The following is a 25,098-nucleotide window of genomic DNA, read 5'->3' as shown; positions in this document are numbered from 1 at the left end:
TCCCATTTCCACACGCTAAAGAAATCCTGAGCCAAAGCCTAAGGCTGCACAACCACACACTGTTCTAACACACTTACATCCCATAACACTCTCTCACTCTCTCTCCGATTTACACACATGTACACACCCCTCAAACACACACATTCTCACATTGTAGTTGGGCCAAACATGGCAAAGCCTCTCTCAAAAGCAAATACACACACACTCATACACTCGCTTTCCCTAAAGTAAGGATGTTTTTTTTTTTTGGAATAGACACAGTAAAGCCTCACACACAAACACACTTACAGACAAAGCTAGGCATGGCAGGGGTTCTGTTGATGCTTAGAGACGTTTATCTGTCTTCTAAGAGTTGTTGTCAAACTAGACAGAAGTTTGCTGGACACTAAAAGACTCTCTCTGGACCAGCATCAACATCTGTGTGTGTCTCTTATGTTCTGTCCAACATTGTCACGTATGTACGGTTGTGTGTGGAGATGTGTTGGGGGCTTGACTGTGTTTGTTTCTGTGTTTCATGGTTCTTCTTGTGTGCAGTCCAGTATCCAATGTCTGCCTTGGACATTGTATCAAGCAAACATACACTAGAATATCTCAAACTTATGTGCACAGACTTTGGCATCTTGGCATATGTGATATATGTGGCAGCTCTTGTCCAATAGCTTTGTAGATCCTTTCTTCCTAACAACATCCAACAGGCTTTCTACAGAGTTTCTTCTTGTTTTCCTGTTAAAATATGTATTGTCACCTAATACATCAACACCAAAAAGTGATGAAATCAATTAGCAGAGAAAACAAAAGATTAATCTGCAACTGTTTTGATTGTGTTTAATTGCTTGTTCCAGTCACTCAAATGTGGAGATTTTCTGCTTTACTTTATATGATAGTAAACTTAAAGGGATAGCTTGGATCTTTTGAAGTGGGGTTGTATGAGTTACTTTTCCATAATCAGTGTGTTGCCCACAGTAGGCAGTGGTTAGCACGCTCCAAGTTTGGAGAAGCAGACAGAAGTCCTGGCATGGAATTAGACCAAAGCGCTGCTGTGGACAGGGTCAGTAGTTAAACGTAAATTATCCACATAAAAAAGCTCCACCTCCAAAAAAAAAAAAAAAAAAAAAAAATCTATATTGATTTAAGTGTATGCTATAGTGAGCATATTCTCATTGCGTTAACTTGCCGTCACACAGCCCTTTCCATTGGTGCTAACTATGCCATGCACGGGATATTACACAGTAGATTTGACAGCAAGGTAAAGCGGTAACAATATACATATCGACATTGATATTATTGGGTGGGGGGTTTGTGGCTGAAACACATTTTTCTCATGACCCTGACTGTAGCAGTACTTTACTGTACTTTCATTCTGGGACTTCAGTCTGCTTCTCCAAACCGTGAGCATGTTGACCGCTGTCTACTTTAGGTAACACACAGATTATGTATGAGTACTTAATATAACCCCACTTCAAATCTATCCCTTAAATAATATTTTTGGATTTAGAACTTGACAACACAAATGTTTTGAAGATGTCACCTTGGACTTAATTAACAAAGGATTTGGCAAATTAATGTAGAATAAAAATTGTTATTTGCAGCTCTAAATCCTTCAGGACCATCTACAAACAAGAATTAGTTCATTTGAAAATATATGGAGGAAACACAGAGATTAGTAAATTATGTGAGGCACAGATTTCCTGTTGTGGCCCTGGCCTCAAACCACGCTAATTAATGTATTTGTCCTTATAAGCCTTGCTGCTCTCTAGTGGAAGCAAATGTAGAATGTTGACAATCCCGTTCAGCTTTGCATCATGAACTTGGCCATTATAAGCAGCTGTGGGCAAGCCTCACTTAGTATCAAGAAACTGATAAGATAATCTGCTAAATACTGTGAAATCCTCTCACTCACTGCCTTCAGTACAAACCCATTAACACCTTCTTTATGCTCTTTTCTCCTCTCTCTTCATCTCTCCAGGGTCTAATCAGTTCATTGGGTGGATGCAGGACTTTAGATTTTATCCTGCCACCCTGACCAACAGGTGAGTTGGATAGAGTAAGACCAAGAGAAAGAGGAAAGAATCAAAAAAGGAGCAAAGGAAATGAGTGTTGTGAAAGAAAAGGTTAGAAGGAAGTGAACCGTGATTGACACAAGGAAAGGATGGGAAGTGATAGCTACAGATAGATTGAATAAAGGACGGAAGATGTAGAAATGAAGAGAAATAGACATGGAGATACTGTATAGATTAAAGCAACAAGGGAAGGCAAGCAGTATGGAGTGATAAAGGCAAAGATGGTTAGAGGAAAGAAGGGGAAGGCTAATCGTTGCATCTTAAGATCCATACTGCTTCCAGAGGATTTTCCTCAGAATTCAATACTAGGCAATTAGCGTTTTGCTTACCATGTGATGTACTGCACACAGTAAAGACTTTGAGCTTACAAGTTCCTCTCATCAAGATTGGGTGAGTAAGACAAAATAGAAGATTGGGTTTTCAAATTATGCCTTTGATTTTCCACTTTGCACTAAATGTTCAGTCAAATAGCCTTAAGATTTTATCTAAAATTTAAGTGGTTAGAGAGCCCTGTTTGGGCACTTAAATTGTATCAACAGTCTTTTTTTCTCTTTTGGTGCTTTTCTGGTGCTATTTTATTATTGTGTATATAAAACATAGCCATAGTGTAGTTTGGGTAACATTTAATGTTAACATTAAATATTGATATCATGTTCTTAATACACATACGATTATAGTGTGTAAATAATCCACCACTTCTTAAATAATTTGCGTTTCTTTCCATTATTGTTTTGTGCTTCACACTACAGTGTAATTGTTCTTTTTGTAAGCTTTATACATTTATGGTCACTGACTCTCTCTATGCTCGCATTTTGACTTAGATTAATTTGCCAGAGAAGACTTAGAGCATTATTTTTATTTTTCAGATTTTGTGTATATATTTTAATGATGTTCATCTATCATTAACTTCTTTGGGCGTGATAATTGTGTAGTGAAAGTCTGATACTATGACAGCCCTTCAGTCAAACAAAACGCTATAAACGTTAAATCATTAAACAATGTTTAACTTGTGTAACTTGCCATATGATAAAGCACTGGTCCTTCTTCATTCTAGTTTACTATGCATACTGAAGAATTTTTTTTCAATCATTGTTGCATTATAGTTACATTCAGTCTGCTGTTCCTTGTTTTAACAGGGAAATAGTGGAGGTGTATTCAGGGGTCCTGCCCGAGCTCCATGCCCAGTCAGAGTGTCGCTGTCCTCCCAGTCACCCCAGAGTACACCCTTTAGTTGAGAGGTACATTATTACAGAATTTAATATATTTTTATGTATATGTATTGATATGTATTGATATGTATTGATACACCAAAAACATTTTCATTGTCAACAGATACTGCATTCCGAGTGGTGTTGAGGACACCACCAATGACAGAGTCTTAAGGCTCAACCTTAATGCCCATCCACTCAGTTATATCAATGATCAGGACTTGGGCACCACATGGCTTTCTAAGATCATGACAACACAGGAACTGGATGAAGGAGTCACTATTACTGTGGATTTGGCTAATGGACAATACCAGGTAACACATCTAATAATACACACACGCAATCAAGCTCATATACACATATTCCAGAATAATGATGGATGGATAAATAGAAGTGTAATAAAATTGACAGAATATATGAAATGCTCTCTAATTAGAGTTCAGTTTAAACAACCATTTTTAATACTGTGTTGTATTTTTGTGCAGATTTTGTAGTTGTTCTTCTGATCTGCCGTCATTTTAAATAGACAGAGATGGATAGAGAAATACTTCTTTTATCCTCAGGGGAAATTCGCACATAGGTTGAGATGTGGTGACTGAGCTGACTGAACTAATTGAATTTATCATTAAATCAGTCCACCTGACTTGTACCCTGTGGGTGACAGTATTATTATCCTGAAAGACATAATTCAACAAATCAAACGAGATGCCAAAATAACTGACCAGATGACCACCATAACTAATTAATTTGAATTAATATTTTTTTATTTTAGAGAGAGAGAGAGAGAGAGAGAGAGAGAGAGAGATTTGGGTGTCGACACTGGGGCTGTCGTTCCTCTCTCTCTGAAGTGTGTATGTTAGTGTGGGCAGAATTTTAGAAGCTGTCCTGACGTGGTAGCTCAAGAGTCTCCAGATAAAAGACACTTTCTGAAGTTCGGTGTGTGTGTGTGTGTGTGTGTGTGTGAGTGAGGGGGAGGGGTTGCACAGTGGTGGCTTAATGCGCTCCCTGCTGTGTAACCCAATGTCCCAGCCCACACTGTAGTGGGACAGATAACACTTAACACACATACCCATACCTACACAAAGACACACACACAGTTTGTGTGTTATAGGAAACTGCGTGTGTGTGTGTGTGTGTGTGTGTGTAAATACTGTATGTGTTGTGTGATGGCTGCCTGTTTGCAACTACAACTCAGTAGAGTAATGACTTAGGAGCAAAAAAAGTCTAGTATTTGAACTAAAACTACAACTAAAATGTAATTGGTGATGTAAAACAATAGGTGAGGTGAATAAACTTGTCTGACACTGTCAACTACACCCGAACATTTAAGGCTTCACCATGTTAGGATTTATTGCATGTCTGTTGTTTTGGATTTTATTACATTGTACAGGTGTACCTTTATTGCAAAGCTGGTTCTGGTTCATGCTAACTCTTCATGTACCCCTCTTTCATTCAGGTGTTCTATGTTATAGTCCAGTTTGGTGGCCTCTTGCCTGAGTCAGTTCGGATTCAAAGACGTAAGCTTCACCTAACGGAACCTGACAGTGGCACCACCACAGAACAACAGCCCTGGTTGGACTGGCAGTATATGGCAAGAAACTGCAATGTGTTTGACATGCAGAACAATGGGCCTTTATTGAGACCAGATTCGGTCAACTGTCTGCAGCTTCCAAGGTGGGTACCATGTGTGAACGTATGGAAAATAGTATTATTAACCTACTGTATTATTAATGTTTGTATGTAGTGTACATGTTTATATATATTTTCAGTTCACATAGAAAAGTTTGTGATTTAGCACCCTCAGTTTTAGAGTGTAATATCACAGGTCATGGCAGGCATTATTTAAAAAATACATATAATTGTTATGAATGTAAGAAGTTTGTATTTATGACTGGGTGTTGACAGGACAATAGCACATTTAGGTAATATCAGTAATCCTCTGGGAGTTAGGGAGGGCAAACACATATTTAGTGATTGACAGGATACTCAGTGTGAAATTAGTGTTCTTGTTCTTTACTGAATCAGATCAGTCAGATAAAAATAAAGATGCCTCAGGCCACAGATAAATCAAACCATTTGAAACTCCCTTGAATCTTATACGGAAAAGATAAAAATAAACTCTTCAAACAGTCTGTTGTTCTGATCGGGGCACCCTCCCCAGAGCAGAACCACATGTTCTTGCTGTATGCTATTGGGTGGTCACGGCCTCTAAGGCAGAGAAGATTACACAGAAATTACTGGCACGACTAAATAAAGACGTGTATGGACACACATAAACCAACATTAATGCACATATGTATGTGTTGGTGTATGCTAGTGCATGCCCTAACACACATAAAACATAAGTCAACAGAAATCAAAGGAAATCCGACACATACCCATTGCACACATATGCAATTAACACACACACTCTGGCACTTTCACAGTGACTTGGTTTATGAAGCTAACCACCTACAGCGCTGCTTTGGCACATGACCGGTAACAGCCTCTTGATTGGCACTAGATGTAGAGCTGGACTTGGAACATGGTCTAAACATACACACACAATCTCACGCACTAAATCTTGGCATAGCTCCTTATATCAAGGCCTTGGTTGGCACTAGATAGAACAGGTATGAATAGATCACAGATCATGTAGTCCTGTGTGCTAGTGCTTATTTTTCACTTGACTGACAAATTATATCACATACAACCTTTCCTGGCAACGTTATACGTATTAGTTAAATTGGCATGAGAGCAATTGATCCTCACATTGGCAACATAATAACACAATCTGTGACATTAGTGGTTGATAATTATATCAAATAGAGCACTGTCTTTGATCTTGCAAGATTTATGTATTTTATCTTGCAAAATTTATTTAATCCCGCAAGAGACATTGCCTCCTCTGAGCCTGGAGTGTCTGGCAAGATAAATTTAAGCACGCCTCAGTCATTTCAGGTGTTTTCATACCAGTCAATTACAGTACTGCTCCAGAAGTGCTGTTAATGATCCTTTTGCATCTTGTCTACATGACAGATAAACAAGTAAACAGGTATGTTTGTGAGATGAACAGCTGTGCCCACACTGCGAATGCAAATGAGAGTTGGAACAAAATGAATTTAGATACAGGTTGATCTATGGCTACCATTTAAATAGTTTTTCTTTAGCAGTTACTGTAACAGTAAAATACAGTATGTGTGGTGCTCCTGATAGTAAATTCAGCAATTACAGCTGTAGTATTACTGTCAATTTGCAGTTCATCGAAAAATCTGCTGAATTTAACAAAATGTCTGCAGCCTTATGCTTTTCACCAAATTGACCTTGTTTATATGAATTTGTTTCATTTTTGCTGCATTGTGTACTGTGCAGAACTATGCAGCATCAAGTGGGAGCAGTTGTTTTTTTCCCATGTGTGACCCATGTGGTCTTCAGTTTGTTTCAAACCAAATCAAAAATATTGTTTAGATGAGGTGATAAGTGCTAGAATAAGTGACCTGAATAGATCACCTTGTCTATAAATATACGACACGGTGCCAAAATAGACTTACGTGGGCACACGTATAAGCAAAATGTGCACAAGTGCTTTTTGTATGCCAGAGGCTAGACCTACATAAACACATACACATACCTGCACAAGAGAAGTGGCCTGAATAAGTCTTTCTGCATTACCTGAAGATAAAGGAGAAGGAGGCTGCTACAGGGAGAGAACGGGAGAAACAAAAGTAAAGAAGAATCCTGTAGGGGTTAAACTGAATAGCAGTTCTGGTCTTAACCATGGGACTTGTATTGTGTGTCCTAGCTCAATTGAGATGATGTGGGTTTCCTGTGTTCCAGTGACGTGTCCTACTCAGGAGGTAACATTACATTCAGCTTGCTGACTCCAGAGCCAAACCTGAGGCCAGGCTATAATGACTTCTACAACAATCCTGCCCTACAAAAGATGGTACATGCCACCCAGGTCAGGATACACCTGAGTGGACAATACCACACCAGAGCAGCTGAGGTGAACCAGCGACACAGATACTATACCATCAATGAGGTCACCATCAGTGGCAGGTGAGGAGTTTGAAATATTTATTCAGAGATCCAAAGTTGTTGATGGTGATAATTGATTTGAGGAAGGAATTTGAATCACCATAGCTAAATGAAGCTTTTGTATATTAAAATACAGGTTTGATGTTATTTATTATCTATAAACTGAAATTCTGGCATAACAATGAATTTAAGTGTGTTCACTACTTCAGTAAGTCTCAGCAACGTCACTAATTAATGTAGAGGACCCATCATATGTAGCATACTTTCAGTTTTGTTCCTTAACAGTCAGTGCTGTTATTTGTCAAAATTGTATTTAAGGGATTTAATTGGTTGAAAGAAACACTCGAAGATTTTTTCACTGTCTATTTGTTAAAAATCTGTGAGCACATTTCGACATTGAGAAAAATATTTTGACACAGGCTGTTGAGTTCCGGCAGAGCTTTCTGAGAGTAATTGTGAACACATCTCTTCATTAGACTGACAGAGTGACTGTTTTTTATGACTGTGGTAATTATAGGATTATGCAGGAGGCAATCATCTCTAACTCTTTCTCTCCCTCCCCCTCCTTCTAAGCTGTTTTAATTAGTAGCTTGTTACAGTGAAGTAGGAGAAATAGAGATTTAGAGCTGAAAGCTCATCTGTGCATTCTCCATCTCTCCCTGTCCCCCCTCTCTTTCATTCTTATTCCATCTCTCCATCTCTTCTTCTTTGTAAAGCATGTACTGTAAATAGGCGTGTTGGGAAGAGCGAGTGCGCTCATAACTTGAGTGTCTTTGTGTATGTGTGCATTCAGGAGTCACATTGTCCTACGTATTAGAACAAAGTCCTTCTTATATTACATTACTGCATGATACTGTGGCATAGAAATGTTATATATGTTTATTTATTTATTTATTTTTGGGTAAGCATACATGTTTTATACTTTTGTTGCTTATTAGCCAACATATACACCAATATGACTCTGTGTAGTTAAAAAATACACAATACCAGTTCCCTTAAAGTGATATTGATACCAGTAGAATACTTCATACAATACTTGGTGTTGAAGAGACCATTGGCCCTGTGAACATGGTGCAGCTGTCCACCCTAAAGTTTTTTTTATGCTTGATAAGATGCTTTTTCATGTTACTTGTATTCTCAGTTTTTGCAGAAATAATCCTTCCATCCATTTTATTCATTTATTTTTGTCAGGTGTGCATTATAGCCATTATTTCAAATGTTTTGGTAGAATCTCGCCACTGTTGCCAACTGTACCAACTCTGTCAAATACACCATGCACTACTTCACCACCACACACTGTACATAAATGTGCGCTGTAGCGGCAGTAGTCAGCCAATCACTAGTCACATAAAATTGAAGAATACTTACGGTGATTGGCTGCTAGCAAAACTACACACATAGTGTACAACATGGATCAAATACAGGTATCATGTGACTGGAGAAGTTTGGATGCTACTTGGTGCTGGGTCCCCCATCCCTAACTGCTCCTAGGTTGTCGCTATGTGTGGCTGCCCATCACTGACAATATCTCCACATTTGTATGTCTATGAGCCTTTTGGGGTGTGTGTGTGGTTGTATTTCGGGTAAAAAGCATGTAAAACTTGAAGTGGAAGTGAAATTTCCCCTTGAGGGATCAATAAAGTATCTATTGTTCTTTCTTACTATCTTGTACAAAAAGAATCTTTAGTGCTTACATGCTTCAGAATTGATTAATTTAGCCAGTTTGTAAAGTGGTATAAAGAGAACAAGAGGTGACAAAAGGAGAATGAAAGAGACAAACCAACTAAATATCTGAAAGAATAATTAAATCACTGTCCTGCAGTGTGTGTTTATGCGTGTGTGCATGTGAGAGAGCGAGACAAGGCTGTCTGTTATGTTACTCTGATAATTCTCAGGATGGCGTTCATAAATGTTGAATGGGATTTTCCTAATAGCACTAACCTGATTTATGGACAGGGATTGAGGTGGTGGCAAGAGAAACTTTAAAGGAGCTTTCATTATGTTGTTTACTTTTATTTTTGTTGTTACATTCCTTTGTGTAAGAAACTCAATATTTTATTTACCAAATTCGTAAAATGTGACGTTGAGGTCCTCCCATGTTTATCATTCTCTTCTTTTCTCTGTCATCTGGCCAGATGTGAGTGTCACGGCCATTCCGACCACTGCGATACCAGTGTGACGCCATACCGCTGTCTGTGTCTGCCTGAGAGCCACACAGAGGGAAACAATGTGAGTAACAAATATATGATCACAAAAACATGTAAAACCAATGTTAATGTTAACCTCATTTGTAAGTGGTTAGTCGACCTCACACACCCTGTGTTTTATGTAGCATGTGTTGTAAAGATATTAGAGCTTCAAATTGCTCCACACACGTATTTAGATCAGCTCTTTTGCCTCAAGACTCCTGTAAGAGTTGTGTGATTTATGATTTATGATGACTGGATATGTGATGTCTCAAATCTCAGTCTAATGGCCATCCTTATTTTTTTTTGGGGGGGGGATCCTTTTATAGACAAACCGAGCTGTCTAACTGTAACATTAGCTATGGTTCTTAAGTTGCTTCTGTGCAGCTAACATGCAGAGAGGCTAATTTGTTACAAAAAAGTAGTTTCATTTTTTTCAGCGCATACACAGTGGAAAACTGTTAGCTGAATGTGACCCTACACATGCAGAATTTCATGCTCCCCTTACCTTTAATGAACTTTCAGTCCATGGTGGCTTACAGTTGGGTTAATATATAGAGAAAGGCTGAATAATTAATTAAACAACTATTAAGTCAAAATTTCTTGTCAGTTTTGTTGTGTTAGTTGGTCACAGTTACCTCTTTTATCTTCTGGCACCATCAGTGGCACCTTCAGTTAAATCAAAAGTATGACACTATAGTGAGTATTCACACACTGGTATGCTGCAGAATGTGGCCTCTGATTTGATTTCAGTCTAGCTTGATGTTAACCACCACCTCAGGACCTGGCCTTTGCTCGCCACAAAGCTAATACAGCTTACCAGGTAATAGTAGGCATCACCCCAACAAAGCCTCCAGTCGGGTCAGCAGTGAAAAGTTCTCTATGACTGCCAGACTTCACTGTAGCACAGGACAGCCTGCATTATTCACTGCTTATATATCATTTATACACCCGCGTCAGTGTATTCGTGTGTGTATGTGTGTGAGTGAGTGTTTCAGACAGAGGCTACAGAGGACATCAATGGATAAGTACAGCTGTCAACCAGCAGCTGTTCAATTGCTTGTCTTGCTTACTCTTTAACTCAAATAACAAACAACCTCCTACACAGTCTAAGATTAAATTTTTTTTTGTCTTACATGAACTCAAGACTAAAATAAAAGTTATCATAGAAAGCACTAAACACACACACACACACACACACACACACACACACACACACACACACACACACACACACACACACACACACACAAGGTCCAGACCACTGCAGAGAAAAAAATCCCTGTCCCTCTTTTTTTTTCTAACTCTCTCTATTTCTCTCTTTTTATACACCATTCCACCTCCATCCACTTCTCTTTGTCGATCATTCTCTCTCTCTGATATCGTCTTTCTCTCCGGGGTCTCAGTTTAAATAATGTCTCAAATCGACTAGAACAATGACATTCCCTCAGCATGCATCTCTAATCAGCTCTCTTTCGCTCTCTGTTTGTCTTTCGCTTCATTTCACTCCACTCCCCCTCACTCTTTATTGCCTCGCTTTCTAAGTATTTAATTAATTCCTGTTTGCCTCTGTTTCTCATGTTTCATTCCTCTCTTTCCTTCATTTTTCTTACCGTCTCGTGTCTTTCCTCCCTCCCAATCTGTTTCTTTCCTTCTCACTCGTACACGGAGTAGTTCTTTTGTGTTAAAGAGATGGAAAGAAGCAGTATGGATATATTTGTGTGTCTGGTTGTGGCAGTGTGTATCTCTTATGTAAATTGATCTCTACAAGAGCTATGCTTCGATGTGAAAGACATTATTGTGTAAAAGAGTGTGTGCAACACATGCACGTGTCTATACAGAGTCCTTTCTGTGTGATTGTGTGTGCACTTTTCTCCCAGACCTGTCCATGTCATCTCTCTGAGTGAATATTCAGGACCTTTCTTCTGTCTCTGTAATATTCGAGCATAAAAGGCTGTGGGGAATTAGCGTTTAATATTGCATGCGTTCTGTTGACTTGGATCGGCCTAGCACCATGACGGATGTTGTACTAATCTGCAGAATTTCCACAGTGACATTAAAGTGACAGAAATGCTCAGACATGTGTCAAGATGATCAACGGGGGCCTTGGAAGACACACACTTAAACTCTCACGCACACACTTAAACACACATGCGCACACACTCTCCTACTTTCTCACTCTGTCTTTTGATTCTTTCTTATGTGCACTCTGTGTCAGACTTGATCTCTCATTCTGTCACTCTGTCTCTGTACGTCTCTCCACAACTGATGGATTCAGTCATGTCTGAAAGCTATATCATATATTGTATTGTACGTCACGTCACACACTCTATTTTCTGTTGTACAATGTCTCTGTCATTTGATGGTTCAGAATAGCATTTTTGGGTGGAGTTAATGTTGTCTGATATTACTGTTACAGAAGTAAAAATATATGATCAGTAAAATGCAAGAACAATCCACACTACCTTTCTTTTAAGCCAGCATGTGTGTCTCTTAGTCCACACCCTAAGGCATGGGGGATAGTTACATCAGGCTTTGTGCAGCTGGAGGCTGATTCGAATGTGGACACTTTACAACAAATTATGTGAATGTTAGTGTGTGTCTGTGCACATGTATACGTGAGTTGTCAAGCAGTGAAAAGTTTTAGTTTGGTGTGTGCTTATTGTGTTTAAGAATTCTGAAATGGACATTGTATGTGCGTGTGTTTTTGTGTTTTCATCTGTGTGTGTGATAGATATTGATGGCTACTGACGTTAAGTAGTGTTGTCCAGGATCTCTGGTGCTAAACTCTGCTTCAGCAGCAGATTTTCACCTACACTGGGGTTAACCGGGTTAACTTCAGATACACACAACAAGGCTGTGTACACACAAACATGCTCATACACACACACGGCAATGGCACAACCTTTACAGTGAGAGCGTGAAATTGGTCATGGCATTTAGGATAAGATGAGTTGCCCCAGCAGATTAACACACACGCATGCACACACGCGCACACACACACAGATGCTTGTGACAGGCCATCTGAATGTCTACATATCCATTAGTGTAGGTTCCTCACTCAGCAGGTTTTGTCGGAACATTCAGACTGAAAATAAGATGTTATCCTTTACTCTGCAACACTGTCCACTACACAGAGAAATATATCACACACACACACACACGCTCTTGCAGCAGACTTGTAAGCAAACAGTTTTCAGTGACAAATTAACAGCTTTGTAATTTTAGGCATAAATCTCTATAAACAGATATTTAATATCTAGGATTAGAAGCGTTCTAGATTATGTTTGTAGTCAGAGTAGTATTGACCAGTTATATTTGCGTGTTTTGGTTGTATGCAAGTCCATGTGGAGAGCAAAAAAAGGCGGAAAGCATTGTTCAAATTGCAATCTCAAAACCGATCGGCTATTGTCTGATGACAATTTAGCTTTTTATTAGCTTTTTCTAGAAATATATGTCTGGGGGTGTGTCAGTTATCTCAGTTGGTAGAGCATCCGCCCCCAACTGAAAAAATTCAATAAAATTAAAAAAGTCATCATAGCCCTGATATCTAATGGCTAAACCAGAAGCCAGAAAGATTGGCCAGACAATAGGCGATGGATTCCAAGTCTAGTTTAAGATAAACTAGAACCATTCAGAAGACAGTCAGTCAGTCTGTAGCATCTCACTGTTTTTAATCTGTAGTATTGTGATTTATTATGAGATGATGGCATATTATGCAATGAAAGTTGTAACAAATGTTGATAGAGTCAAGAGTCAGACTGTTTACTGGCAAAGGTATCTTGTCATCAGCAGAACAAACTTAATAACTTAATTTTCTAATGTTCTTCTTAGCTACAGTATAATGTTTCAGAGGACTGGCTATTTGGAGAAAGATAAAAGCAATAGAATTAAAACCATGTACACTCACTCCACTCTATAGTGTCTGCTTTTCTTTTTTACTGTTGGTACTGTGAGTGGATGATGGCGCGCCATCAAAACCTTTTGTATGAGGAAGAGAATGAACGTGTGCCGTTTCCTTTTAACTCCCAAACACCGGTCCCTCGACTAATTAGCAGGCTGGGAGAGAGGGAAGGTAACGCAATGTTGAATGAAAAGAAAAGAGATGGAAGAAAAAATCCACTCCCTTTCATTTGGTATGGTAATATTTCCTGCTCACATACTCACCGTGGCTATGAGAACAAGCAGTTGGGGGACAGTAGAGACAGGGGGAAGTGAGTGAAGAAGGGGAGAGGTGGGAAGCCTGAAGAGATGTACATAGTGATTTGTTTTTCAGAAAGAGAAGAGATAGAAGAGGAAGGAAGGGTGGGAAGATGGAGGGGGCACAGAGGTAAAGGAGACGAAAGAGGAATGAAAAAGGAGGGAGATGTGGGAGAGAACTTACTACATCTTGCTCTTCAACTCATCCCCAGCGGATGAGACGAAGAGTGAGATGTACTGTAGTGAGAGTTTTCTGTTCAAAGTGCAGAAAGAAAAGTACCTTTTGATATGTGAAACGTTTTGGGCCACAGAGCTGCAGATAGACAGGCAGACAACCACAAAGACAGACAGACAGACAGAAGGGGAAAAGCAACACGGACAAAAGAGGCAGGTTGTTACAGTAGGTATGACATCAGATAGATTTAAAGCCAAACAGCATGACAGACCAGTGAGCAGGAGACAGACAGAACAAACGGGAACATGCAAACATCCCTGCACTCCTGTGGAATTACATGTCCCAAGACACACTCTCCTGTGGGTTTGTGTGTAGGTCTTTACACGCTTCTTTCTTTTCGCCTCGTGTTTGTGTGTTGGTATGTGTGTGTATATACATAATGTCTCCAGAGAGTCTCCTGCTGCTTCATTAGATCCTGTTAATAATCACCCAACAGGGAACAGTGCTCTAGACTCTGTCCACACACACACACACACACACACACACACACACACACACACACACACACACACACACACACACACACACATATACAGATATGCAAAATCTTTAGATCTTGTTCTTTCTATGGAGAGGAAGCGTTTTTGTCTTCCTAAATCTTCTTTGTAAATGAGCAGACAGTCCTTATTTCCCCACTGTTTTCAAAATTTTCTTGTTAATTTAATCATGTTTGGCCAACTCAGCAACAAAATTCATCACACTGTAGTGGTAAATTAGAAGACTGTGTAAAAATGAGGAATAAATTACATGGCAAATACCTAAATTATAGTAATTTTAATGTTGTGCATATGTGCTAAAAGACAAGATCCTGAAGCTTGCAAATGGTTTATGCTGAAGAAAATACAAGCAGGATCAGGTACATATAGTTTTGACTTTGTATATGTCTTGTCCTGGGCCTTGTGTTGCGTTGTAGCTACATTTGAGATTTGTCTTCTTTACGTACTAATATTCATTTTATTGTCCTTTCTCTTTCTTTGTCTTCCTCTTGTACGGCACATGTCTTGCTCACACACTTGAGGATTGTTTTCTTTATCTGTTGCTCGTCTTTCTGTCCCTCCAGTCTTAATCTTTAAAACACAAAGGGAATCATTTTCTCATTTCTGTTCACATCAGTTTCCTGCATTATACCCTTCCTCCTCTTCCTTTTCTCTTGTATACAAAATAGGACCCTTTTCCCCTTATTTCCATTCCTGCCTTCCCCCCTCTCCCCCCCCTGCCTTCCCCCTGCCTCTCTGTGTCATACATAATGGGCCCAGTGCAGGTCTGCATGTGTCACACATGGGAGGAACTCCTGTGTTTTTTAATACATTTTTAATCCCGCCATTTGATGCCCCCCTTGTCCACCATAATTTGTACTGACTGCTGAACAAAATCAAAGGGCTTGTACTTGCTGCTTCTCGCCTCTGCTGCTCTCTGCTACAGAAATTGCATTTTTTATATCACTTTTTCCCCCTTCCTCCTCCCCTACACACACCTTGGTGTGTTTATTTTGACATGAAAGTGGGCCTGTGTGAGAGCTCTCGCTGTTGCAAGTCACTCCTCATTAGCGGTCTGATTTCCCTATGCTGTGTGTGTGTGTGTGTGTGTGTGTGTGTGTGTGTGTGTAAATGTGCTGGGTCCTTATTATATGGTAGTGAATACCTCTGTGTTTTCTATTCAGTTATGTGTATTATTCTTCTCTCTCTTTAGATTTTGATTCACATGGCCTACTGATTTCCTCTTTATATTTTTTTTCTCACTGTCTGTCTCATTCTCTGTCTTTGTTCTGTTAAACCAACCATTTAACTTGTCCTGGGACCATTTTTCTGTGCACATGCATGCACACACAGTTATTTTCAGTAAATGCACATTTTCTAACATTTTCTCATTCTTAAAAGATTCTTAATATTCAGAATCTCTTTTTTTATTTGTTTACCACCATGGCTGTAGTTCATTTAAATGTATATGTTGGATTGTGTGGTTTTGATTGTTGTCCTTCTGTGTTTGGTTTCTTGCATGTGTGCCCAGTTCTGTATGTAAGCTTGCATCTATGATTGAATTGCACGATAGAGTTATTATCAGGTCACATACACTGATGGCATTAGCTGCCATGCAAGGTGCCAATTGCTCATCAGTTTGAGGAGCTAACCAGTCATACACATTCACACACCGATGGCACAGCCTTCGGGAGCAATTTGGGATCTGCTCTACCTCCGAGCCACAGCCGGAAGAGTGTGCGCCCTTTGTACTAAGGCCAAGGCCTTTCCTCGACTCCGGACTGTGGCCTTAAGCTGCTTGTCATCCTCTCTCTCTCTCTCTCTCTCTCTCTCTCTCTCTCTCTCTCTCTCTCTCTGCCTGCCTTTCTGTCAGTCTTCAGCTGTCCTGGACAGAGCACCCTGGACTCCATCTAAGGCCCAAAAAAAGTTTAAGAAATAAGCCTTCTGAAAACCTTTGCATAGTCATGTTGGTGCACAGTCTACATAGAAATGGTCTATTTCTTTCCAGTTTAGAGATTCTGTATCAGCTGCCATATCAGTAATCTGTGTTTTTTTCCCCTTTTTAAAATCAGTATTGGTCTCAAAAATCCCATATCAGTCTGGCTCTAATTATGAGGTTCTTTTGACACTACAATAACTGAAACGCTCTGGTATTAGGATACGATTACATTATAGATTAAGAAATGTTTGTTCTTATTAACTTGTACACAATATGTAACTTTTTTCTACAGTGCCAGCGTTGTGCACCCCTCTACAATGATAAGCCATTTAGGTCAGGAGACCAGCTCCAACCTATGAACTGCCGGTCTTGTCAGTGTCATGGTCACGCCCTCTCCTGTCATTACGATGTCAGAGCCGATGACCAACCAGATGAACACTATCGAGGAGGAGGAGGCGTCTGTGACAACTGCATGCACAACACCACAGGTAGTGTTAGCGACACAAGTTAGTGAATTGTTTTATGAAAACTAAATAATTATAATTAAAAAAAACCCTAGACCTTTATAAGACTTTAGTTTTACTTTTTTTACTTCAAGATGTTGAGCTATAAAATATCATTATGTTGATTTAGGTGCTTTTTTCTTTTTTCTGCATTTCATGTACATAGTTTCAACAAATAGAGATGGCATGGCATTAAAGTTCTCTGTCGTTACATTCAGAGTTGACAGAGGCTACTTATAAGATCAATATAGAGCCAATGGTATCGTTTACAGCGCCTGACTAGTGACAGTGTAATGACCCACACAGGGCGGGATCTAAACACGGAGCATCGGCGCTAAAGTTTAGCTGCCAGTTTTTGACCAATTTGAGACTCGGTTTGTAAAGTTTAGTCAACATGTGAGAACTCGTCTGACACACAGAGAGTCTCCTGTTGTTGCTACATGTGTGAAATAACAACTATAGTTTGTCTGCAGTGTGTCTGTGTAAACACAAGGCTGCAAAAGTTGCTCTTGTTTGATGTATTTTTCTGTTAAATGATAAGAGGCTCACTTGAAACAATAGTAATAATAATTCATGATAATAATAACGATGAGAAGATCATCTGTAGATGGTTAATTATCTGAAAGAGTAAAACTTGAGACAAGTTTGGCAAAAAAAATATCAGTTTGATTTCACTTGAAATTGAAAATTACATTAAAAGACAATAAAGAAAATTGTTAATAGAACAGCTGTACAAAGCATTAACCCGTAAAACACTGCTGCTCAAGTATTTAAACTTGATGGCTGCATTTGAGAACATGGTTATGAGTAGAGTGGGGCTGTAAATCTTTTTTTTTTTTTTTTTTTTTAGCAGGTGTTAAATAATGTAACCTGTAACATGTTTCATAAATTACAAATGGGTGACTTGGGTGCAGCAAAAAAGAAAAAGAGTTTTTTTGCTTTATTCCTTCTGGCCTCCCTACTATTTTACCTTTCTACTATTTCTTTCTATTGTAAAGTTCATTAGAAGTGATGGCAGTCATCATTTGAAGGCTGGTTATGAAGTGCTTATGCTGCTTGACTGACCATTTCCCACCGACTTTCTTTGCTTCTGTCTCACTCCCAACTTGTTTCTGTCTCTCTCACTATCAGGTAGAAACTGTGAGCTGTGTATGAGTGGCTTTTTCAGGCTGGAGGAATCTAATCCCACTTTACTTGATGTGTGTCAGCCTTGCAACTGTCACACTGCTGGAACAATCAACGGCAGCATGACGTGTGCCCAGGTACATGCCAAGACAAACAGCAAATTGTTTATTGTTGATTGGAGCCACTGAAACTTTTTCTTGCCTGTTCCTCTCTTCCTTTGTGATTTCTACCTCCAGGCAGGAGGTCAGTGTCAATGTAAGGTTGCTGTAACAGGTCGTCGGTGTGCAGACTGTTCGCCTGGTTGGTATGGTCTTAAAGCCTCAAATCCAAACGGCTGCTTCCAGTGTAACTGCAGTGACATTGGCATCGTCAGCCCCTCAGCTGGAGGAATTCCCAGTTGTAACCAGGATACGGGGCAGTGCCGATGTAAACCCCACGTCACAGGTAAACAGACCTCGATTTTTAAAGTTGTAATCTCTGAGATTCCTTTTTAAAATCTTTTTTTATTAAATTTTCAAAAAATACAAAAAAAAAAAAAAAAAAAAAAAAAAAAAAAAAAAAAAAAAAATGAACGAACATACATAACAAAAAACAAATACTATCTAACATCCACTTGGCTCACATACCAACTCAGACTCAAATTTGTACAGGCAAGACATTCTGTAGTCATCCCATAACAATCAGATAAGGAGAAAAGATAAAGTGTACACTGCCATGCGTGCATAATACATTCACATGTTCATGCTCGGAGAGAGGTGCATAGAAACAAGCAAGCAAAAAAAATTAATGATATGTCATTAGCCATGCAGAGCAGTTTCAGTTATGATACAAACCCTCTTGCAAAAATGGTAGAGATATTCAAGCCAAGGTATGACAGAAAGGGTTCCCATGTTTTTCGAAAGACATCGTCTCTGCTGTGCAGTTTACATGTCAGATAGTCTAAAGCAACATATTCGAGCACCACTCTTTGCTATTGTACCTTAGATGGTGCTTTATCCATTATCCAGTTTAAAAGAATACACTTTCTAGCACAAAAAAGCAAGTGTCTGGTGAAGTTTTCTTTTAAATATATCAGCGATGGACCGGTCAGATACACCAAGTAGTAGATGTAAGGGGTTGTTATTTCTGTTAATGTGTAAAATCTTATTACTTTCCTGCCCAATGACCCACCAAAAGTGCTGTATCTTTCTACAGTGCCACAAACAGTGTGTAAGACTACCAATCTCCACTTTACACTTGGGGCACAGTGGAGATGAATTAGGGTTGAATTTATGCCGTTGAGAGGGAGACATATGGACCCTATGCAGGAGCTTTAGTTGCATGGCTCTCACTCGATTACACACACTCAACTTTTTTGCATTTTTCCACGCATCATTCCAGTCATCATCTGTTATCTTAATATTGCACTCTGTTTCCCATAAACCAGAAAATAGGTGTTTGTGGTATTATACCCCTTAAGGATATTATAGAATAAGCTGATGGACCTGCCAGATTTCTGTAAAAAGAGTTGTCTCTCCACATGTGAAATATTTTGACACTCCAGAATTGTGGTATCCTTTGTGATAAAGTTTCTTACTTGTAAAAAAATGGAAGAAATCTTGATGTTGAATGTCATATTTCCTTTTCAGCTGGTTAAAAGACAACATGGTAGCACCTTCAAGTAGATTATGTAAAGTGGATATTCCTTTATTTGCCCAGATCCTGAAATTATTGTCCATCATTCCAGGAGGGAAGTCAGGAGTATCGCATATTGGAATGAAAACAGAAGTGAATTGAGATCTGCCCTCTAACTTTCTAATAGCATGCCATGCCTTAACTGTGGAGATTGTAATCGGATTAGTACAAGCAGACTTCAAAGATGCATTTTTTCTAATAAACAAAAGATTATTCAAAGGGTATTTGGACATTGAGCTTTCTAGATCCAACCAGAGAGACGTGGTCTTACAACACATCCAGTCAGCTATAGTACGCAGATGAACACTAAGCTGGTATTTTCTAATGTCTGGGAGATCAGCACCTCCTTCCGTACAAGGCAAACATAACGTAGCCGCTTTGAGGCGTGGTTTCTTTTTAGACCATATAAAGGAGCTAAACCAGCTATTTAGCTGCTTGATGGTCTTGTGGAGAAACATGACTGGAGTCATTTGTATTGGGTAAAGTAATCTGGGGAGGATGTTCATTTTCAGCAGAGCAATACGGCCTAACCAGGAAATTGGGAGAGTGTTCCATCTCTCGAGGTCTAACCTTATGCGCTCAAATAAGGGGGGGGGGATTTGTTTTATATAATTGGTCAAGGGAGGGTGTTATGCGTATTCCTAAATATACAAAACCTTCGGGTGACCACTTAAAGGGGAAGGGAGATGGATTTTGGGGTATTTGTTTCAGGCTACCTATTGGCATTACTTCTGATTTGCTGAAATTTATTTTGTAGCCAGAGAAAGTACTAAACGCATTTATCAGTCAGAACAATTAAGACATCATCAGCATACAAAGTGATCTTATGCTGTCTCGTTTCAATGGTGAGACCATGTATATTTTCATTTGTCCTGATTGCCTCAGCCAGTCGTTCAATTGCCAGGGCAAAGAGCAAGGGTGATAGAGGGCATTCTTGCCTCGTGCCTCTTAAAATCTGGAAGTTAGAAGAGCATAAACCATTTGTAAGCACTGCAGATAGGGGATTCGTATAGAGTAACTTTATCCAACTTATACATTTTTCACCCAGGTCGAATTTGTGTAATGTGTAGAACAAGAATGGCATCTCCACGCGGTCAAATGCCTTCTCGGCATCCAGAGAAAGTACCAAACCATTTAAAGACCGCTGTTGGAAAACTTGGATTGTATTCAGTAATCTGCGCATATTGTTATATGAATTACGACCTTTAATAAATCAAGTTTGGTCATCCTTTATAAGAATAGGGAGTACGCGTTCCAGCTTTGTTGCTAATATTTTAGAGAGGAGTTTCAAATCAACATTCAACAAGGAGATGGGCCTGTATGACGCACGGTCCTCTGGGGCTTTGCCCTTTTTTAAAATTAAAGAGATGTGCGCTATTCTCAAGGACTGTGGTAGTATGCCTTTCTCAAAAGAATTATTAAACATGTTTAGAAGAGGGTCAGTCAGTAAGTCCTGAAATTCTTTGTAAAATTCGCTACCAAATCTATCCGGACCTGGGGCTTTTCCAGATTGTAACCCTTTAATGGCGTCGAGGATCTCTTTCTTAGATATAGGAGCTTGCAGGGTTGTTTTCTGGTCAGCAGAAAGACTAGGAAAGTTAAGGGAAGAAAAGAAAGCATCCATGTTTTCAGTATTATCAGATTGCAGTCCTGATTTGTACAGATTTTCGTAGAAGGTTTTAAATGTGTTGTTAATGGTTATGGTATCGAAAGCCTGTTTCCCTTGGCTGTCCATAACTGAGGGAATACTTCGGGAATCTGCTTTTTTCTTTATCAAATATGATAAATATCTCCCTGCCTTGTCTCCATGTTCGTACATTTTTTGTCTAGACAGTCTGATCTTACTCTCTGCATCTTTTGTCAGTAGTGAATTCAGAGTGCATCTAAGCGCAGAAATCTCTTTAAGCTTCTGTGCTGACGTATTTTTAACGAATTTCTTCTCTGCATTTTTCAGCTTGGATTCTAAGATCTTTATTTGTTCGTCCTGCCTTCGCCTTTTAGTGGACGTATAAGATATAATAGGACCTCTTGAAAAAGCTTTAGATGTTTCCCACAGCAACAAGGCGTCATCGGTGGAGGCTGAATTAACAGATGGAAAATATTGAAACTCCTCTCTAAAATAAGATATGAAATAATGGTCTGTTAGAATATAAGGATTGAACTTCCTGTGTCTAGTTTGGTTCACTGGGTTTCTTAAGTTATAATGTATGGACACAGCAGCATGATCAGAAATAACTATATTACCTATAGAACTATAGATAACTGACTGCAGCATACCTCTTGGAAGAAAGAAGCAATCTATCCTAGTATAGAATTTATAAACATTGGAGAAGAAAGTATATTCTCTGTCAGCCACGTGTTGGGCTCTACATACATCTATATCAGGGGTCCCCAAACTTGCCTTTCTGTGATGGAGTCTATAACCGGAAATGATATCAGTCCCACCAGGATTTCACGGGCCTTTTTTGACATAGTTGCGGCCTAAAATGCCTGATGTTGCATGAGGTTTTCAAAAAAATTGCGGTGAAAGTTGCGGTGCTTTTTACATTTTTGTTGCGATTTTGTTGCGGGAGGAAGTGAAAGTTGCGATAAATTGCGATTCGACAGTCGTGGAGAGGGCGTAGCGAGCACTAAGTCCACGGCCCCGGGAAGCGGCAAGGTCCGGGAAGGAGGGTGCTGTAAAGCTCACGGCCGAAGCTGTGAGCCACCTTCGCCCCCGAGCCTTTCCAAGCTGACCCAGAGCCGGTCGCGGTGCACCGCCACGGAGGAAATGCGTCCACGGAGGCCAGCCAGCGCTGGGGAGAGGTCCCACGAGGGCATCCTCCCACACCGTGCGCGCCGTCCCTGACCTGCCGAGTTGAATCCCCCGGGCAGCGGAAGTTGATCACGAGCAAAATCACGTCGGAATATACCATTGATTGGTCATCCACAGTGTGAGTGGATGAAAATTAGCTAGTACTGTAAATAGTTCGTAAATAAGGTAGATTTTAATTAGAATGCCAAGCTTAATCATTAAGTGTGGATATTTTATAATAGGAAAATGCAATTTTGAAAAATAGGCCATGTTTAGACGGATTGTTTGGGATCATTAAGTGGGCCACTCCAATTGTTTAGGCGGGCCGGATGTGGCCCGCGGGCCGTAGTTTGGAGACCCCTGATCTATATAGTCAAGGTCTTCACAAAGTGCTGAGACGATTTTGGCTTGAGGTGAAAGAGATGGCTTACCAGGAGGGGACATCCATAATAGGATTTAGCTCCAATGAATGTGTTTCTAACATTAAGATCTATCACTTTAGAAAAAGAGGTAGGCAAGAAGTCGCTACGATATCCAGGTGGATTATAAATATTCATTATAGCAATTTCTTCCCCATAGAGTACGCCTCTCACTATTACATAACATCCTGCTGTGTCCTTTGTACAGTCCAAAAGTTTGAATGGCAAGTTTCTCTTGATTAAGATCGCTACCCCTCTGCTCCTTGAGGTAAAAGATGAAAAATAAACCTGTCCAAAACCCCCTTGTTGTAACTTCAGATGTTCACTGTCATTTAAATGTGTTTCTTGCAGTGCTATGTCAACACACTCCCTTTTAAGATAAGTTAGAATTTTTTTCCGTTTGACAGGTGTGTGTAGATCGATCACATTCCAAGTGCAAAGCTTCAAAGGTGACATAGTTACTAACTATAAAATAAAATAATGCCTGGGTACATATTGCCTGTAAAGCAATCTGTAACAGAGTGAGCCAAGTGGGAGCCAAACATAAAACGTGCTTAAGGCACACCCTGGCCAACATTGGCATGAAACGTATACACTGTCCTTCTCCTAAACTTAGAGGAGCTTGAGTGAAAGGGTTTTCTGGCAACAAAAAAAAAAAAAAACCTCTGTCCAGGAGGTCGGAGCGCATTGCTAACAGTGATCCTGCAAAATTAACAACAGGAAAAAAAAGCAATATGCTATGTGTCAATTGTCCAACTGCAACACATTATAAAAGTCCGACTAACCCGCTGCCCCACGTGAAAAAAAAACTTACAGGGTAATGTTCACGGATCTTCACGGAGGGTCTCCCTCAGTGACTCTCCAACTTAACACGACCCGACTTCGTTTCGATGTGAAGGAGTTGAGGAAGCCAGGTCTCGAAGAACCGGGTCGGGTCATCTCCTTGGGCCTCTTCTGGAAGCCCAACGATGCGGATGTTCTTTCGTCGCCCCCCGTTCTCCAGGTCGCTTAATTCACACACCATCTTTTCCAGCGCTTTGATTTTCCCATCGACCGGGTCTGTGGCGTCCTCTAGCGCCGTAATCCTCTGTTCGGTCTCGGTTATACATTTATCGTGCCTGTCAAGCTCCTCCCAATTTATTTTTAAGAGCTCTGACAGTGGGCTTAGCTTTTCATCGATAACTTTGGAGATGTTGGCGGTGATTTCTGTCACAGCTTCACAAAGTGCCAGTAAGCTAGCATCTGCTCCGGTGTCAGCTATGGTGCTCCAGCGTGGGCACCGCCTGCATGCTGAGTATGCTCAGCGTCGTCAGTTTGGTTTTTCTTGCGTGGCATGCCGTCGGACTGTCTCAGAAAATAACTGTCAATGTTCATGTTAGGCTAGTGAACCATTCAGAGGTTAGAGCGCTACTTTTGCAGGGTTAAATGTACAAAATTACAGAATAAGCACGCCAGCTCCCCCGAACGTGACCATCTCTCACGCCGCCATCTTGTATTGAGAGAGATCTTGTATTTTGATGATCTATTTGATGTGCAGATTTTCTTTTCACCTGCTAGTGTGGAAAAAGACAGTGTAACATAGAAGTTTATGCAACTCCGCTTGATCCCTCTTATTCAAGCCAGGCAACCTTACTGTCAATGATGGCGTGATAAGGAAAAGTAATTCAAAGGAAATATTTCCAATCTCTTCAGACTTTTGTATTTTACCACAGCAGCACACCTCTCAGCTCCAAAATGTCTGATCCTTAAAATAGTTTCTGTTACAGAATGTCCCCAGGTACTTTGTTGATAACTTGTGCTTTTCATTTTAGAACGGTTACTCTGTTTAATTGTCCAGTAATGGCGTCTTAATTAATACATAGGCACAGCTGCTCATTGGGGTGCACACAAAAGCAAAAGTGGATATACTGGGCGCACACACCAACACGGGCGTGTGTGTACACACAGACGTAAACGCACACACATCCATATCCCAAAGTGTTTTGCCAGCCAAAATAAACAGGCTTTTCTGCTGGCGGTGCTTCCAGCCGTTGTGCTTCTCTTTGTGATAAATGGTCTCACTCTCTCCCCTGTGTGTCTTTGAAGAGCAGGCTCGTATGAAATGCAAAACCGGCCAACGCTCCTCAACTCAACGCATCATGGTTATTGCTAAGCCTCGCTATCAAGGGCCCGCGGTTGTGCGTGTGAGAGCGGGGATGTGTATGCGAACTTGTAAATTTGTGTATGGCTATGTATATGTAGGGAGGGAGAGTGTGTGCATGT

At 40.0% G+C, this 25,098-nt stretch overlaps 1 protein-coding gene across 1 annotated transcript in view; it reads left to right on the top strand.

Annotated features, from left to right (window-relative positions):
- ush2a (Usher syndrome 2A (autosomal recessive, mild)) overlaps nt 1-25,098 on the top strand; it is a 195,514-nt gene that overhangs the window by 22,980 nt on the left and 147,436 nt on the right. Inside the window, exons 9-17 of the mRNA XM_027281636.1 lie at nt 1,967-2,030; nt 3,197-3,298; nt 3,393-3,582; nt 4,725-4,942; nt 7,085-7,306; nt 9,421-9,514; nt 16,614-16,809; nt 17,956-18,086; nt 18,186-18,393. Coding sequence (XP_027137437.1) covers nt 1,967-2,030; nt 3,197-3,298; nt 3,393-3,582; nt 4,725-4,942; nt 7,085-7,306; nt 9,421-9,514; nt 16,614-16,809; nt 17,956-18,086; nt 18,186-18,393 — 1,425 coding nt within the window. The remainder of the gene's footprint in view (nt 1-1,966; nt 2,031-3,196; nt 3,299-3,392; nt 3,583-4,724; nt 4,943-7,084; nt 7,307-9,420; nt 9,515-16,613; nt 16,810-17,955; nt 18,087-18,185; nt 18,394-25,098) is intronic.

The sequence above is a fragment of the Larimichthys crocea genome, chromosome VIII, assembly GCF_000972845.2.
Source record: "Larimichthys crocea isolate SSNF chromosome VIII, L_crocea_2.0, whole genome shotgun sequence".
Lineage (NCBI taxonomy): Eukaryota > Metazoa > Chordata > Actinopteri > Sciaenidae > Larimichthys > Larimichthys crocea.
The sequence above is the reverse complement of the archived record's forward strand: the minus strand, read 5'-3'. Positions and strand labels throughout refer to the sequence as shown.